This window comes from Nesoenas mayeri, assembly GCF_963082525.1.
Source record: "Nesoenas mayeri genome assembly, chromosome: 1".
NCBI lineage: Eukaryota > Metazoa > Chordata > Aves > Columbiformes > Columbidae > Nesoenas > Nesoenas mayeri.
The window spans coordinates 89,895,179-89,913,399 of record NC_137541.1 but is presented as its reverse complement, the minus strand read 5'-3'; the positions used below and the strand labels follow the sequence as shown (position 1 = coordinate 89,913,399).

The 18,221-nt window shown below is 48.1% G+C and overlaps 1 protein-coding gene across 1 annotated transcript in view; it reads right to left on the bottom strand.

The window, feature by feature from the left end:
• Positions 1–3,350: 3,350 nt before the first annotated feature.
• RCSD1 (RCSD domain containing 1) overlaps positions 3,351–18,221 on the bottom strand; it is a 34,608-nt gene continuing 19,737 nt past the window's right edge. The window contains exons 2-7 of the mRNA XM_080359598.1: positions 12,935–13,042; positions 10,374–10,463; positions 8,947–9,018; positions 7,409–7,612; positions 5,914–6,556; positions 3,351–3,362 (exon numbers count right to left, since the gene is read on the bottom strand). Of these exons, the coding sequence (XP_080215724.1) occupies positions 5,927–6,556; positions 7,409–7,612; positions 8,947–9,018; positions 10,374–10,463; positions 12,935–13,042 (1,104 nt within the window). The 3' untranslated portion in view covers positions 3,351–3,362; positions 5,914–5,926. The remainder of the gene's footprint in view (positions 3,363–5,913; positions 6,557–7,408; positions 7,613–8,946; positions 9,019–10,373; positions 10,464–12,934; positions 13,043–18,221) is intronic.

Below are 18,221 nucleotides of genomic sequence, written 5' to 3'. Positions count from 1 at the left end.
GAGCCGGGAATGCGGGGCGGCCCCCTCCCCTCCCCGAGGGCCAACCGTGGCCCACATGGACACTCTACGTCGGCAAACTACGGCTGTGCCGCCGCAGGTCGACGGCACCTGCCGCTCGCCCCGGAGCCCACCCTCCCCCCGCGGGCGGGTCCGAAGCACCCAAAACGCAGCGGGCCATCGCGGCAACAAAATAGAGGGACCTACTGCTCCCTCTTTTGCTAGCGGGCTCGTCCGGGATTTGAACCCGGGACCTCTCGCACCCGAAGCGAGAATCATACCCCTAGACCAACGAGCCGCTCTCTTTTGTGCACTTCCTAGCTCAGAACTTCACTCATTCCGCACATCCTTCTGCCAGCTATGCCCGCCAGTACCTTCGTGGGCCTGCCCTTCTCCCCCCTTGCTAGACTGCCAGTGGTTCTGCCCACGGCTTCGAAAGACACTAATCCTCCCCTTAACGGCGGAGGCTGCTGCTATTTCCCCTTTCCCGCCCCTTCGCCCGGGCAACCCGTGCCATCGCCCTTCCCCCGACCCTCCGGCTCCGCTTGGTAGAGACGATCCCGAGCCCCCCGTGGCGGGGAGCTCCGGCCCCCTCTGCGCTTCCCTGCGCAGGCACCACTCCCGCACCCTTCCCGGAGCGGGGAGGGAGGAACGGCGCCCCCCACCCCGCTTCGGGAAGCCACGGCCAGCTGGGCTCGAAGCTGGGCGAGCTCATTCTCAGCGGAGTGGAAGGGGGTATATGAGAACCACCCCCTCCCCCTACCCCCGAACGGCTTTGGTTTATCCCGGCCCATGCTTTTCCGAGCCGTTGGGCGCGGCGCCCCCTGGAGGTGCCGCTCTCCTCAGGGGGCGGGCGGAACGATAGACAGACAGGCAGACAGACAGACAGACAGACAGACAGGGCTGTCCTTCCCGCGCAACCCTGCCTCCCTGCGGGGTTGTGTGTGCAGGGAACGGACTCAGCTGTGTGTGCAAATGTGTGCGAATCCTCTCATGGCAGCCCCCAAAGTGGGTGAGGTGAGGACCTGGGGGGTGGCCTGGCCTGTTCGGTGCAGTCGCCGCTTCCCTTTGATAAGCGTCCCCAGGAGTGGCCGTTGGGGCTGCAAGGGTTTAGCTAAGGGCCTTGTGCTTGTGGGAAAGGTGCCTCAGCATTGGGCGTGTGTTTCTTGTGCTTTGGGGCCTGAAAAGCTCGTGGTGTTCCGTTTGATTTCTGAAGCCACTTCACGGTGCTACTTTGGCTCCAGTTTGTCCCTGATGTGCCATATCCTGCTAATGCTTCCTTCACCCTCAAGCTTTCCCTTTGTGTTCCCACAACTCTTCCCCAGCCTCCCTCGCATCCCAGATTCTTAAAAAAACCCTGTTCCTCCCATCAGTAATTGCTCTCACTCCTTACCCGTCCAACACTTCCTTGTGGCTCACACTACAGTTTAAACATAATCCAACAAAAAACAAACAAAAAAACTCACCCACCCCCAAACAATAAAAGCAACAAGATCCCAGCCAAACACAGCTCAGTCTCCTTGCTCTTGTGCTTCCTTCCTTTCTCCACTTTATTCTTGCTCTGTTTTCCATCCTTCCCCCACTCCCATTTAAAGGTTTTCTGGCTTGTAAGCTTTGTGCTTTTTTACTTTTTTTTTTTTTTTTTAATCTTTCAGGCACCATCCACATCAGAGGAATTGCATCAATTCTGTCAGATTTTTCTTGACTAGGGCATTTTCCTGTAAAGACTGTCAGTGTCCTTCCACCCTGGGACTTAGACAGGTACGCATGGGTCTGCATACGTGTCCCCACGCTGTACATCAAGCCATGCTGTGGCCTACATTTCAGTCAAAACTTTTTGACTCTGTACACCTTGTGGATATAAGACCATGCTGCCCAAGCCAGCGTTTCCAGGTAGTATGGATGGGGTGGGGAGACACGCCTACATGTGTCCTCTGTCTGCTTCTGCAGTGTCACTTAAAAGAATGAATCTTGTCTGCAATTGCTAACCTAAAGATATGTAAATCCTTTAGGTTTATCTGCTCATATAACAAAGATAAGAGTGACTTGCAAAACATGTAATCAAGAAGTATAGACACTACTGACCTTGCAGCTTTAGACATTTTGAAGCCTGCACAGGTAGTTGAGTCTTGCTTTAGCACATATCTCAAGACTGTTGGATAAAGTGTCCTTTAGCTGAATGTTGTTTATTATACACTAAAGGGATTATGTAATGCAATATGCAAATGTCTAGCCAATTGGCTTTTTAGGGTATGAACACAGTGATAAGATTTCATATGTAATGCCTTTTACTTTTCTTGCTGGCATCCTGGCTTTATTCCAGCATCCAGACTTGCACAACTCTGTAATAAATATCTTGTGCCTGTGTGCTAAATTTGGCTCGTTTATATCCACACCAGGTGACAGAACCCTGCTTTTGGGACAACACGAAGGAGCCTTGTATAAAATTGCTCTCACTTGGCCTGCAGATGGGGCACGGTTTGTGCACTGCCTGAGCGAGCATCACCCCTAGAGGGGTGTGTGGGTGTCTCCAGCTGAGGAACTGGCGTCTTTTTTCCTGCAACTTATAAATCCATCAAGGATGAAGGTGGTGATGCAACTTCTGGCACAGAAAGTCTCTAAACTGTTGACTGCCAGAAACCAGGAGATCTCACAGGAAGGATCACTGTGTGTTGCCTTGGGTTTTTTATGCTTCCCCTGCACAAGGATGCTACTGGAGAAACAGCACTAGGCTAGATGGCTTTGCTTTCTTCTGTTCCTACACACCCTCAGTGCTGGGGCAGGGAGTGTGGCAGTCTCCAGTGTCACTGCTTGCCCCAGAGAACACCTTCCATTGAGGATTAAGGACATTGCTGTTCCCCAAAAGTAAAAAAAAAAAATACCACAAATTAAATTAAAATTGAGTGTTAAACTGTCCAATGGCAGTGGAAATCCCACTCCTATGTCTCCTGCTGCTACCAGCTCTCTCCATCCTTCCTCAGGCTCCTTCATCTCCCCAGGAGGAAACACACGGACTTTGGATTGCTTTATTCCACCTTTTATTTCTTCTGTTTTTCCCTTGGATTTCCATTCCGCTGCTCGGGACACACATACTCATTCTCTAAACAGGCACACATATATCTATATATACAGTAAGGCACAATCACTCACATCCAGGTGGGACACTCTGCTGAGAGAAGCAGCAGGTTACAGCGGATGATTGCAGCCTGCCCTGGAATACAAGCTCTAACAAACAGATTAAAATGGATTCAAAGGCAACAACGCTCCATAACGTGGCTTGAAAGGATGTGTTTGCCAACAAGCCCATGCTACGCAGGAGGGTCAACGTTGCTGGTTCTCAGCAAGTGAGACCTTGGTGCTTTCACCTAGGAAAAAGAAAAGAAAGGGCACAGAGCTGCTTCTTTCCTCATGATTTTAGAGCTGGTGAACAGAAAGGGGATATCGGTCAAAACCATCAGGTTTGTAACATTGCTGTGTGGCAGAGCCCACTCGAGGATGCATGTGGGCTGTGTTGTTTGAAATGCTCATGCCTGTCCAAAGAAACAGGGCCAACCCAAGCCTCCAGCTCTGCTCAGTTTAACGTTTGTTAGGAGAAGCTTTGTGATGGATGAAGAGGAGCTGGCTGCTTCTGCCCTTGGTCTTTGTAGCCGTGTCTGTTTGGCTTGGTATTAGGTGGCTGGTGGCAGGTTCAAGCACTGGCCCCTGACAGTTCACACCACCTAACAGCTAGCTGACTACTTGGCTCAGCTGTTGACAAGTCTGGCTTGCTGTCTCCAGTGAGCCCAGACTTGTCCACAGCTCCACGTCATGCTGTGGACACGAGCCCCATGGCCTTGAGCCAGAGCAGCTTTTTATTCAGTATTGCAGATACAGCTTCAAGCACTACTGTTAGGAAACTGGTCAGGTGAGGGTCTGTTATCTATCTTTCCTTGAATAATTTATTTCTTGGAGGCAACAAATACTCTCCAGATGTAAAAGCTTTTTTCACTTAGCAAACTGCCAGACCTATGACTTAACTAGTACCCCAAGAGCAAATGCAAATCTAGTACAATGCCTAAGTACTTAAGAGGGACTGGCTATCTGACCTTCACCAATTCATACTTGTCAGGCTATATGACTGGAAACTCAGCCATCTAGGACCTCTTCTTTGACCTACATAAAATCAATCAGCTGTTTCCAGTAAGCCAGGATGCTTTCTATCACAAGTGGCGCTTGGTGGCCACACACTGGAAGATTCAAAAGAGAATCAAAAGACTGGATAGGGTCTGGAAGTGAGAAAGACTGACAGGCATGTGGCCCTTCTAAATCTGGACTAGAGCCCAACATGGGATAAGAAAACTTGCCCTGTTAACTTACCCAGCCCATCTTTTCTGTGCATGAAATGTATTGGTTGTTACTTTCCACCAGCATTAAAAACACCCCAAAACTGGAGCACATAGAAAATTGCCTACCACAGCTGGTTGTTTCACAGATCAGCCAGCTCAACCCCCACTTCAAGGGATTTTATCCTTTATGAACAACGTCCTAAGAGTTTTCCCTGTGTTCAGGGTTCACATTGTCTGTCGTACAGCGTATACGGAGAAAACATACTTTTTCCTACTGTTACAACATTATTTACTGAAATTTGAAAACCCAAAATATTTCAAAAGCAGCTACCAAAAAGGCACCATACATGTATGTATGTAACTGATGAACTTCATCTGAGACCAATGCAGGGAAGAAGAAAAAGACATTTTGGAGCAGGATGAAGGAGCAGAGGGCCCAGCGGTGGTGGTAACTGTTGGCTCCAGAACAGCACATATCAGGTCTCTCAGTCCCCAAATAGCACCGAACAACATCAGCCAACACCTCAGTTTTGAACTCTGAAGCGATTGCAAGCCAGTCTCTTGTTCCAACTATCCAGAATATGATGGTGCAAAGCAGAGAGCCAGCGAGTGGCTGCTCAGCTCCAGGATGAGTCTGGACCTCAGGGAATATCCGTACTCTGCTCCTCTCCTGCCACTGAAGGTTTTCCAGTAGCTTCCACCTTGGTTGGGTTAGATGGCTCCTATTCACGTGTCTCCTGTGCCCTGATTGGGTATGCCTTTTTGAGAGGGGAAAAGTAAGGAAATTATGGAAAATAATAATGTAAATACAAGTAAGTACAGTGCTGGGGCTGCTACTTCGGTAGTTTCCATGCTCAGAGGCATAGGCAAGCTGCAGCTTGAGCACCACCCTCCTTCCTTCAGTCGCTCCTTGCCAAACCAATGAGGCATATGAAGAGGGGACGGGTAGTTGAGGTGGAATGAGACTACCTGTGTGGCTACATTATCAGTGATTAGAGAATACGTAAGAAGCTACATGGAACAAGCCCTGCTTTAGCCAGTGGAAATCCTCTTTTATTTCAAGTGTCAGAGTGTTTCAAGTATTTGTGTGATGCCAGGACTAACCAAGAAACTGGTATGTGTGCAAACACTATTCTTGCTGGCAAAGCTAACAAGCTACATACATAGAGAATATATATGTGTGCATGTATATATACAATGTGTGCACATATATGCATAGAAACATGTATATGTAAGGAAGCATATTGAGATAGTGTATACATGGTTACTGCTATGGAAAGGTGCTTTTTGTTGTAAGCACTTCCAAATTGAATTCAAAACAGCAATTAAGCAGGGTGCCTGGTGAGCAAAGCCTCTCTGTTTCACTGAAGCCTGTATGGGCTTTGCTTCTTTTCCAGCCCTTTCTCTGTACCACCACCCAGGGCTGGTTGTTTCAAATACCCTGCCTTGCAGTCTCTGCAGCCCAGAGATTTCATACTCCTGACATGTGGGGAGCAGCAGAAATATTGGCGTGTTTTGTCATAGTTGCCATGTTCATTAGGAGGCAAAACCCCCTGGTATTTTAGGAGTCATTTGTGCTGACCCATCTTACCTGTACTTCACGGTTACGCTGTGCTCTGGTCCTGCGTGGCTGACGCTGAAGCCTCCTCACTGGCAGTCCCTAAGTCCACTGCATCTTGCAGTGGCTCAGGTGCCAGTGGCGTTTCTTCAGTGTCTGATGTTCTCGCTGTGCTCTCACCAGTCTCCTTTGCTTCAGCTTCAGCTTCTTCCTTCCCCTTGTCCTCCCTCTCTTGTTCACAGGCAGTGCCTTGTTGCTCTTCTCCCTGGGGACCCTCACACACCTTCTCCTCGTCTCCAGAGGGAGGCTGGGCAGAGTTCTCTTCCCCTGGGACACCATGACACACCTTCTCCTCTTTTGTGTCCCCTGTGTTACTCTTGCAAGGGGTCATTTCCTCTGCCTGTTTTCCCCCTTTTTCTTCATCTTCTGATCTGCTGGATCCTTTCCTTGATGGGGGTTTCTCATCAGACCCCATCTGTTTCTTTTGCTCTTTGCTCCCTGTTTCTGCCTCCTCTGTCTTGCCCTTGGGCCCAAACACCTCATCCCCATCTTCCTTGGCACCGTTTTCTGGAGAGGAGATGTTTACCCCTAAATCTTCCCCATCTCCATACTCGGACAGAGATCTTCGGAACCTCCTGGAGGGAGGCCTGCGCTTTATCGATCCTCGCGTCCGCACCTTGGAAGCAGGAAAAGTAGACATTAAGCAGTCAAGAGAGGGGTACGGGAAAGCAACAAAGCACAACAGAAGAAAATACCATGGCAAGCCTGATTGCTATGCCCGTGGCTTCACTTTTCTTGCTCTGCTATGAAGAGACAAGGACTCCTACCCATGAGACACTACTTAAAAGCACAAGCAGATCCCTAGTATATGCCTCCTTTCCCTCTGTAAAGCTGGTGCTGGGGGTCATTGTCTCAATTTAAAATATGGGTCCCTGTCCAAGTTAGACCCTAACCCAGGGATGCTGCATTCATTACGCAGATGCTGCTGACTTTGGATGTCTTGGCCTTTTCTACCTTTGGCAGTTTAGTGATTGAGGAAGGAGTCTGCCCTCCAGCTGAGGATGGCGAATGCAGGTTAGAGCTCTCCATTTAAGTGCCATGCACTCTGTGGGCAAACCTGGCAAACCCCTGTCTCTGTGTGGCTCTGCGCCTCAGCCAACCTGGACATTTTCTGGCATGTGGCACCACCTCCTCACAGTACTCCCTGCCCAGCTATGCACCATTCTGTGACTGCTGAGCTGAACTGACTGCATCCTGCTGCTGCATCCCTTCCCTTTACCATTATTGGGCCAGGAAGGCTCCTGGAACTGCTGGACCACGAAGATCCGTTTGCAGGTGTGCAGAGAGGAGGCTTCACAGAGCTACACTGAAAGGCTGTTTTGAACCTGGCACATTAGTCTCCTCCCTTGGCTACAAATGCACACTGTTATGGCAGGACTGATGGCTACAGCAACCTCTTCCTCTTCATCCCCAAGCAATAAGTGAGCCTCATCCTGCTGTGACAGAGAAATCCTAGCCCACACCCTACCTTGTTGTAGAATTGCAGCTGAGTGCCTTCTGGGGGTTGATCAAAGCTGACCGGTGTCTCGCTCACTTCACTGGGCTGGGACTGAATCCCTGGGCTGCTGGGTGTTGAGGGAGGCGTGCTGAATGGGGACACCAGGGCTTTCAGACCAGGGCTTTTGGGAGATGCTCCCGGCAACAGAGCAGCTGGAGCAAAAGCCAGATTGGCCTGCAAAGAAAAATCCCTGTCATGGACATGCATCACAACAGCATGTACTCCATGTGGTAACCACATGGAGGAACCCTTGTTCTTGCCATGGGAGCTGCCGCATCTCTCAGCTGTCACAACCCACATTCCATCTGGTTATGGGTCTCTCCTGGTGACACTGTCAACAAACAAGTCTGGGCAGAGAAGTTATGACTGGACATTTGCCCTTCCCCGGCAGCTGGATCTCAGGATGTGTCCTTTTGTCATCCAGAGGCCTTCTGGGATTTTCCAGTGACCCAGCCAAGCCAGCATAGTCTACAGTGGCTGAGCCAGAAGGAAGTCTTAACAAGCAGCCAGCAATCACTTTGAGATTTAAACCAATCCTGTGTGTGCCCAAGCAGACCTCACATTGTCAAGCATGGTCTGCAGGTCTTCTAAATGATCTGCACAGTTGTGAGAAGCGAGAAGACCATGGAAATAAGTGAAATCGTGATTAACTGTGGCAAAATATTTCCTGCTGGCTTGTCACTAAGAAGCTCTGGTAGTCAAATGTCCTTGGCTGCATTGAGAGGGACAGTGCTATGAATAGGCTTATGTGGTGTCAGGGCAGCCAGGAGGCACCGTGCTCTGGAGCCGCACGTGCTGCCAGGAGAGGCAGCTGGCAGCAGCAGGGAACTGTATCTACAGGCTATCAAGTGCTGGGCTGCCCTCAGCGGCATGAATCAGGTGCCGCTGCAAGATACACAAAGGCAAGAAGCATGGGGTGTGTTTGTGTGTAACTGGGGGAATTGAGGCGGGGGAAGCAGGGACCTTCTGGGCACGTACAGAGGTGGCCAGAGCCTGGAGCGCACTTGCCGCTGCCAGGATTTTAGCTGCTGTGTTCAAGGCCAGCTCCCCAATAGGGTGCAGATGACTCTGTTTGATTTAGACTGCTGCAAATAAAGAGCTGGAAGACATTCCAGCTGGGGGCTTCCCCCAGTTTCTCTCGTGAGCTGCATTTAAACTGAGGGTCCTGCCTCTGCTCCCTACCTGAGCTGTCCTGCTGCCATGCCCATGCCCAGCCATGGACCCTGCAGATCCAACTGATCTTGACCCATGCACTGACCCGCCTCTGGATGTATCCGAGGATCACTGGACTGCTTCTGACACTGGTTACCACCACCAGACCTGCACTGCCTTCCTTGTTTGTGTATTGTGGGACTGGGCCCTGGTTGGTGGTGCCCTGCTTACCTCACAGTCACCCTTGGCTCCTGCATCCCCTTCCCCTGTGGCTGCTCCACAAGGGCAGTTGCCATGGCAAATGCCAATCAGTCTTAATTTGCTGGGGCAGCCACGTAGGCTCTTCCAGGACCTACCTGCAGCTTTTCAATCATGGGAGAGCTTTTCACCTTGACCTTGGGAATGGGGCAAGCATTTGGAGACCGCTTCTGCAAAACAAAATGAAACACGAGAAGGTCACAATATAGTAGGTGAAAAAAAGGAAATAAAATGAAGGCAGAAAACTTGGAAGAGAGAAGCAGAACATGCTCATAAGAAAAAAAATGAAGCCTCATATAGCGTCTTCACAGAAAAGTTTGATTTCTTTTTTCCTGAACCTGCTCCCCTTTTATTATGTAGCCATCCTAGTGCTCTATATACATGCATCTTTCCTCTGGGAGAAGAGGTGATTGCCAGCTTTCTGGATGAAGTATCTGAGTTAGGTGATGTGTGATGGCTGTGTTGCTACATGGCCTTCACTATGGTTTCTAACCTATGACACAATTTTCTCTGGTATTATTTCAGGACCAGACAGATTAAAATTCTACCTGTTAAAGGGTATAAGCCTTAATGTTGGCAAACATTGTGAATTTTTTGTGATGGGAAAGACTTTCTGCCACCACTTGACTAACAGAGTTAAAGGCTACCCAATTAGTAAGGGCAGGAAAGGCACACATGACCAGAAAGGTAGAGCTATGAAAGGCTGAAAACAGTTTGAGAAAGGGAGAGAATTTCTTTGAGAAGGGGCATATTGCTTTTTTGAGGTCCAAAGGAAATTGAAAGAATCTAAGATTTTAAAGCTTGTGCTCCTTTGGCATGGAGGCAGCAAGAACCTGGAGCTGTCAGAAAAGAAGGACAAAGAACCACACCCTTGTTAAGGGCAGGTGACAATGCAAAATTTGTAGGTAGAGCTTGTACCCTGAAATACAGGAGGAGAGAAATGACTTGAAAGGGCCCAAGCAATAATTTTAATAAGTAGCAGCCAGCTTACTGGGACCTGGTCATTCAAGAATGCTGTATGGAAGACACCTCAGGACAATATTCTGTGAGTATCGCTGACAATCCCTCTCTTCACTCTGGGTTAATTATTCCCTTTTTCTGAAGAATAAAAAATCTCCAGAGCATAACTTTTATGCCATTATACTCAAACCTCTAGAGCTCATCTGAAGGCAACAAACAGCATAGGTGGTCCCTGTCCTAAGCTCTGTTCAAATCTAATAAATGCCAGCAGTTCCTGCTTTGAAATGCTTTAAAGGTGGTAACTGGGTGGATCCATCAGTGCTCTAAAAGGTAAAAATAAAAGCAGTATAAATGAGGTGTGTGTCTGTGCTACGGGTGTGTGAAAGAGCATGGAGCCGACTCCAAGTCAGTACATGTGTGTGAACAGCAGAAGAAGGTTTAATGCTGTATGACTGATGTGTTTTGTTGCATAGCCTGACTTCTCTGCTACCTCCAAGCTCATGTCTCAGGAGAGAACAAGTTGCAGAGAGGAGAGACCTTGTTCTTCTATTAAACTGATACTCACTTGCTCATCATTGTCACTTGTCTCAGTTTTGTGGGAATATAATGGAAGGGAGCATGGTGGTTTCCTCCGAGTTGGCTTATGTGGTGGTACCTAAGAGAAGAAAAGAACCAAAAAGGCAGCAGTGAAATCAGTTTTTGGCTTGGTTTGGTTTTTAAAGGAAGTGAAATTCAAGCACCAAAAGGCATGGTCTGTAACTGACCTGCATGGATGGGAGGGCTCAGCTTGCCTAAAGGAGACATCCAAAGGCAGCACGAGATACTAGCACAGGGGCATGAGGACAGGTGTGCTTATGGCACCTTGAGACCAGTCCTAGTGTTAGGAAAGTAGTCTATATCTCTTTCCACAGCATGAACCACAAGACTTAAGGCTTTGTGCAAAGGATGCTCTTCTAAGCTGTGGAGGATGCAGAAGCTCTCCCAGAAGCTTCATCTTCAAACCATCCTGCTGGAAACCCCCTCACACTGGAATAGCTTGTTATTGTTCTCTTTCCTGTCTTATTACCAGGATTTCCTTTCAATGAGTCTCAGCTGCCTACCTGCTTCACAATTTTCCTATTTTGCGTAACTTGTATTTTAGGGACAAAAAGGGGAATTACGGCTTTTCCAACATGTCCTACAGCCCCATTTGTTTCTCTCTAATGAAGAAGAGCAGCTTGCAGAGAGAAGGTCTCAGCTGTAGCATTTAGATTGACTAAGAAACAGGGGAGAAGGAACAAGGCAAGTTAATGGCAGGGACACTGGTTCCCTCTGAGTGTCCTCGGGCTCTCAGACATACAGAGTGCTCACTAGGAAGGAAGAGATGCATAGCACAACACCTATGGAGTTGCTCCTTCATAACTATTGCTCTGGTCTTCAAGGCAAGCTGTCTCTATTTTCATGCCAGGTTTGTAGTCTCCTGACAAGCTGTTAACACTTTTCTTGTGTGTTAACACACAAATTACTTGGATAATATTGTGGATATTGGATAATATTCACAATATAATATTCTCATAACTTTGTTACCTTCTAACAGGCAGGCATGTGAAAAGTTGGATTATGGTATCTCTGCCCTCTATAGAGTTCACCGTCTTGGAGAACCTGTAGACTTGACATCAATTACTGGTGGTGCTGCACCCAGCTCCCGCCATGCTGTGTCTCTTATTCTTATGTCATGCTAGGAAGCAATAATATAGTGTCTTATTGAAACCCCACCAGTTTGCAACCATGTAATATTGTGCTGTGCCACAGTGGATGTACCAGAAGTTCCCTGGCTGATAGGTTCCCCTTTGCTGGCATGGGTCAAGCAAGGGTTAAATACCATCCACTCAGCCACTAATCTGAAGCCAGCTTGAGAAAGCCAGTGGAGAAGCACAGATGGCTTGAAGAGAAAAGACAGGAAACTTTGTCCTTCTCTGTCTCTGGAGAAAATCAGCTTCCCCTGACTGTGAGGCCCCTCCATACTGCCTTGGCTTGGGAGCAGCAGAGGTCTCCAGATAACACCAGAGAGGTCTGGGAACTTGCTGCCTTCTTCAGGGTGAGGGACTTTGTGCATTTAAATCCCATACCTTAAAAAGAGGAAATGACTGCAATAGGACAGACAGGGCTGCACGATGGTGACTAGAAGAAAAAAAAAAGTGCTTGGAAAGAGATTGGCTATTCCCATCCCCAGCCCCGGCTCTGAGAGTGCTAACCTCTGATAGACTGGGCATGCTAGCCCTGCAGGACAAAGGTCACCACTGCATCCAGCCAAAGACAGGAGGGGTAACAGGGAGGATCCCCTTAGACCCCAGCCTGGGATGTGCTGAAATCAGCTAAGCAGCAGAAGGAAGCAGTTCAGTTTTAAAGGGGCACTCACTGACTGGAGGGGCACCTACCAGTAAACATTTATGCTTCTCAAAAGGTGCATTATGATACAGAAGGCTCTCCTAAAATGCCAGCCTCCATCCATAAACACTCTAACTTTCCTTTCTTCCTAAGAGAGCTATTCTAGTGTTTTGCTTATCTGGTGAAAGACAGTTTGTGAGGCAATGCTTGGCATAGTGGGCTTGCAATAAATAAAGTTTCAGTATGATAGAGATAGGCCCCAGAGTTTGAAGTGTCGTTTGGAAGATGTAACAAAGGCAAGTAAAGAGACAGTTTTCTCTCAGACCCATTCAAAAGGCAGTACCTGAAGGAAACCTTCTCCTTTTGTGAACAAGGTGCTGGTGACCTGCAGAATGTATAGTTTGTGTTCTTTTTCCATGGCTCAATATTGGCTATTTCATCATTCATTGTTGTCTTCTGCTCACAAAAGTCAGCTCAAATGGTACATACATTGCTGTCTGCTACTGCTAGGGATACATGTGCACCTTGCCAGGCTTTACAGTGTCTCAAGTACAGTGTCTAGTTGTCCTGAGGCACGGCTCTACCAAAATACTCATCCACAAGCCAGCAGTGCATGGAAGTTACTGTCATAGCTTGCATTGTACTAGGAGACAAATCCTTTGTGAAGATTAAAAATCAAGGTGGATTCATGCTCAGGTCACTGCTCTAACTTCTACATTTCTCACTCAATTGCCTGCTGGTGGCTGCAGAGCTCCTTACCTCTTTTCCAGTGATATTGGCTGCTTGCTCTTTGAATTTCCCTGCTAGCTGAGCCACTGAGGGTGATGCCGACTTGTCCACCTCTGAGTTGGTCTCTGCTGGCCTGTTCTGACAAATTGGAAACAACAAGTTATGAGCAAAGGCTGGGAAAAGCAAGCAGGCTATAGAGAAGCCTGCATATGTGTTACAAAGTTCAAGAGTAAGCAAGGACGTAAAGCAGAGTTTCTCACATCTGGCATCAATCATCCCATCTGAGAGCAAGAAGTTTGGGAAGACAGGACCTAGCAGCGTTTTCAAATATCCCAGGAAAGCAGTAATTCATGCAGAGCCTCTCAGCTCTAGCTGAAGATTCTATACGCAGTATTTTTCACTGGAAGAAAACTAAGTATTTCAAGCCAAGTGTCTGTTCCCAATCTCTTTCTCACAGTGAGCAGATGGACCAGAGCAGTCAGGGATGTTCCCATACATCTTCTCAGCCCTTCCATCCCTTTTTTACTGCCCTGGCCACCAGTGCTCTTCCTTTTCCAGTGGTTCTGCTGCAAGGAGCCATTCCCTGTCCTTGCAGCAAGCCAGCATCTGCTTGGGGATGTCCCTGTGCTGTTCTGCTTTTTTGGCAGTGAAATACTCAGGCGGGTTGGGGGGAGGGAGGAAATACCAGGGCTGAGAGAAGGTTCCTCTCCCCTGGGCAGACAATAAGCTGAGAAGTGGGAGGCTTGCTGGAGACTGGATAGTGCAGCTCTTCCCACAGCATGCAGCCCTGGTGTCATCCCACATTTACCTTGTTTTATTTGCTATGCATATATCAAGCAAGAAAGAAAGCTTTGAAATCAAAGTTAATGAAAGGAGACCTTTGTTCTTCATATCTGGTATCTGATGCAGGGAAAACCGAAACAGAGGATCTGAGAACAACTGAACAACAATCCTTGTATTGTTAGAGGCAGAGACCTCAAAATAACAAAATAGGTTATGAACCATCAGCAAGGAACCTCATACCTCTGCTTCCTGTACCACCACCACAAATGCATGACCAGCACCACATTTCTCACCCCTCTGCCTCAATACTCTTCTGCTTCTCGGCCATAAAGTGTCTCCAAAGGCCATTGCTAGAGGAATAAATTTCTGTTTCTCTGAAGGCTCCAGCAGAGCCCTTTCTTCTCCCTTTATGCTGCTCTGCCTGGGAGGAACCTGCTGTCTCATTAACACAACCACACCTTCAGCATCACTGGAGGTGAAAGACCCTACAAACACCAATCTGGCCCATGTATGGACCATTTCCTTTGGGTGACCATGCTACAGGTGCTGGAGAAACAGCTGTGGAAACTTGAAATTGTATTAAAGAAGGAATTTCTTTAGACTCGTAGTTTCTAGATTAAAGGCAAATCGAGGAGGTTACACTAAGGATCAGCTCAAGTCATGCCACAGCTTGGAGCAATCTCCAGTCTGAAATACCTGGTATTGAACAGCATGGCTAAGGCCCATTTACACTGTGGAAAAGGGCCTTTTCTTTTTTCACCGAGCTATTGCTCCCAATAAATGGTATCTTCCCTTTCTCAAGCCCACAAGCCCCAGCAGATATCTGCTGTTCTCTGTTTCCAGGATCCAGACTACATCTCCCCCGTTAAACTTCCCATACACTTTAGACTAGCCTTCCTCCATCCAGCCATGAGAGCCGTATCAAGGCTGTCACCTCTCAGTGTACTTCTAGCACCTTCCCTCCATTTTTTCAGCCTTCATTAGAGTAATTACAGGCAGAGGAAGTGGCAGATGAGGGGAACGGAAGAAACAGTGAGGTAAGCAGATCAGTGGGGCAACCTGCGGCACACAAAAAACGATAGCTGGGCTAAGTGGGGAGGGAGAGCAGTTCCCAGCTGCAGGCTGGCTCTGTGTCCTGAATGCAGGGCAGGCTGGAAAGAGGAGAGAGCAAAGAATGAACCTGGGGAAGGTGGGATGGATTAGGCGGCTTGGCTCAGCACACCAACCCCCAGGATAACTGGGCATGGCAGAACGGACACCTAAACTGGGGACTTGGTTGAGGCTGAGGAGCTGCAGGTTCTCTGTGTCTGTGGTGGAAGGTTTGTCTCCCTTGTAGTCCCTTTTCCCCCAAGAGCTTCTTTCATAGCCCTTCGCCTTTACCCAGAAAAGACACTGCATTTCCTCTTGGCCTCTTTGACCTCTTGTTTTGTGGTGGTTGTGTTTTTTCTTTTCTTTTTTTTTTTTTTTTGAGATGCAGTCTGAGAACACAGCTTTCTTTCTTTAGATGTGATCAAAGCTGTGAGGCTGGAATGATTCCACGCGTTTCTTGTTTTGCTGCTGGTAGCAGGCATTGATTGCAACGGGTCTCTCACCGGCGCGAAGCTTGCCGGCCGGGGCGCAGGAAGCAGTGAACATGCCATTCTAAGATTAGCACAAATTGCCACGGGCTGTGTCCTCCCGAAACTGCCAGCTGCAGACTCTCTGATTACACTACGCCTTTTGCAACAGGAAAAAGTCCTTTCTCAGATCCTTTCTGGCAATGACACTGCTGTCTTATATCCATCTTTTTCTACAGCTTTTTCCAACCCGGCCCCCCCCCCCCCCCTTTTTTTTTCTCCAGCGGGTGCGTCCTGGTCTATGTGTTCTAGTCAAGAGAATGTGCTGCACCATGGCACTCAGGTGCATAAAGTTCCCTTTCTTGCAGTGCAAGGAGAACATTACCCCTCTGACTCCCAGGGGCTGCACTGGCAGTCTCCCTCCCACTGCAGGGAAGGTGGGAAGCCTCCCTTTCTCACTCTTACACCAGAGCATCCACCAGCCCTCAGCTCCTTCCACCACTAAGGCAGGTGTCTAGTTCTCTCAGCCCAGAGCTCAGTGCTGGCTCTGTCCTGCCCCGTCATGTTCCTCCAACCTCTGCCTTTCCTGGTCATTTTTCCTGTCTAGGTGTCATAACCCACCACTTTTTGGAATGATGAGGAGGAACAGCCCTGCTTTTTTGCCTTTTTTTTTTTGGCAAAAAATGGTGAAATTACTCAGATGTGAATTTTGTGCTCTTTGCAGCCGACTGCTGATTCTTTTCAGAAGAGAAGCATGGTCAGCCTCCATGGGCTAAAACCAGCAAGCTAAAAGTAAGTCTGACTTACTCCAACAGTAATTTGGTGACCGCTGCTCTAGCGTCTTTTACTGTTCCATAAAAATAAGTGTCTAAGCATTGCATACTATGAGAAATGTCAGAGCAGCAAAACAGGAATTTAATTATACCATCAACGTAAGCATGGAGCTGTCTGCAGAACAGGAAGTGTAACTAGCAAGTTCTTTGTGAGGGGTTTCACTTTCCTCTTCCAAATAAGTTCACAAAATCGAGTAAATTCAAAAATGTTTTTCAACTCTGTATTTCTTCATCTGTTTTTAAAATTGAACCTAGTCCCTTTGGCAGCACTGGAGAAGAAAGTGCTGCCCTTATTCATGGGTTAGGTACAGTCATGGTAATTCAAGCTTCCCATTAAAGTCTCTCCTTCCTTTTGCTTCAGAGTCCTTGCCTCTGCTGTGAAAGCAAAACTGCCCACAGATCCCTGATTCTGCAGACTGCTGGCGGGGGGGAAGGAGAGAGGGGGGACATTCTTTTTAGCAGAGATCCTCGCTTCTCTCACAGGCTACCTGGTGGAAACACCACCAGGTCCCCATAGAAATGTCCCATGCCACCCCTGCTGTATCTTTTCAAGGCAGCTGGGAAGCTCTCTTACCTGAGACACGTGGATCCTGTGGCACAGTCAGCTCTGGTGAGCACAGTCCAACTTCACTGGCTATTTAATGTGCCAGAAGATGCGAGGGCTGGTAAGGCTGCCAGATACAGGAGTAATGTCTCCCAGAGCAGACCGCTCAATACAGCAATGTCATTACCTTGCACAATGACATTTGCCAGCTCTGCTAGAGCCCACCGTGGGCACCAGGTGAAAGAACATGCGTGTTTGAGGCCCACAGAAAAGAGTTAGAGTCTGAAGAGTTTCTCTGTGCATCCCGTTTGGGTACCCACAAAGAGCTTTTCTTGAAGATCATGGATTTGAGCTACAGGTGGGTAGTGTCACTGCAGACAACAAGTTTCTTATGAAATCAAAACTGCAAAGACTTGTGGGGAAAACTGGAAAGCCAGGGGTGGCTTTGAGGATGAATTGGAATGTCCTGCTGGGACTGGTGCAAAACTGGCTCAGACAGCACTCAGGTAGCAGTTTTGGTCATGATCCACACACTGGCAACTGAAAGCTATCATGACTCCATCTCACAGGATTGGTATCCCACCAGTATTGTCACTGTCCATAGCATGCTATTGGAAATGCTGGTCAGAAAGGGTATCAGTGCGGGTCAGAAGCAGATAAAGAAGGAGAAGTTCAGGTTTGGATTTGTGCACCTGTTTTGGCTGATGAAAAGAGCAAAGGTCTATTAGCTGTCAAACAGAGGACTGTTTTGGCTTAAACAGCACTTAAATACCAGCTGAATAACAGCAGTGATTTGTACTGTCCTACTCTCCTTCCCTCCTCTATGAATCCTCTGACATGTTGGCTTTTGCAATTAAGATATTTTGGCCAGAAAGAGCACCTTTTATCTGAGATGCAAGTGCTCCACAGCATCTTGCAAGGCTGGAGTATTCAGCGGCTATGAAATCAGTGACAGTTGGCACAATTTTTGGTACTGGTCCTGTGTACCTCGCATCCCCATTCTCATGCAGCTGCATCTAGATGTAGTTTTGAGGTCAGTCCCTGACCTGCACATCCCTCCCATGCTTCTAAAGAGCTTTGCAGAACAATTCCCTGCAGCCTGGTCTCACACCAGTTTGTTGTGCCAGCTCCATACCCTGTGCTTGAACAAGCTCTGCAAAGCTCCTCCATGACCCCCAGGGCTGGGTTTTTTTGTTGTTGCTGCACATGCCATCTAACTCAGCAAAGGCAAATATGGCAAAAATAATGACAAATATAGTGTGTCAGAGGCAGACATAATGAGGCACCTGAGGCTCAGGGCTAGTGTCTTGATTACACAAACAGGATCCAGAAATAGTGATCCTCAACACCCAGCTCTCAACACTACGCCACAAGAAGGCAGTTGCCAGTATGCTAGATGAAAACAAGAGAGGGTCAGTGCTTTCGGGGTGCAGTTTCATAAGGTCCTGGTTTTGGCAGAAAGACAGCTTGTGTTTCAAACTGCTCACTCTCCCTTGACCTTTCCTCCTTCCCCACCCCCTTCCCTTGTAGCCATGTGAGTTTGTGGGGCTGTGCTGTAAACTAGATCGCTGAAATGATCTGGGCTAAAAATACGTCCCTTA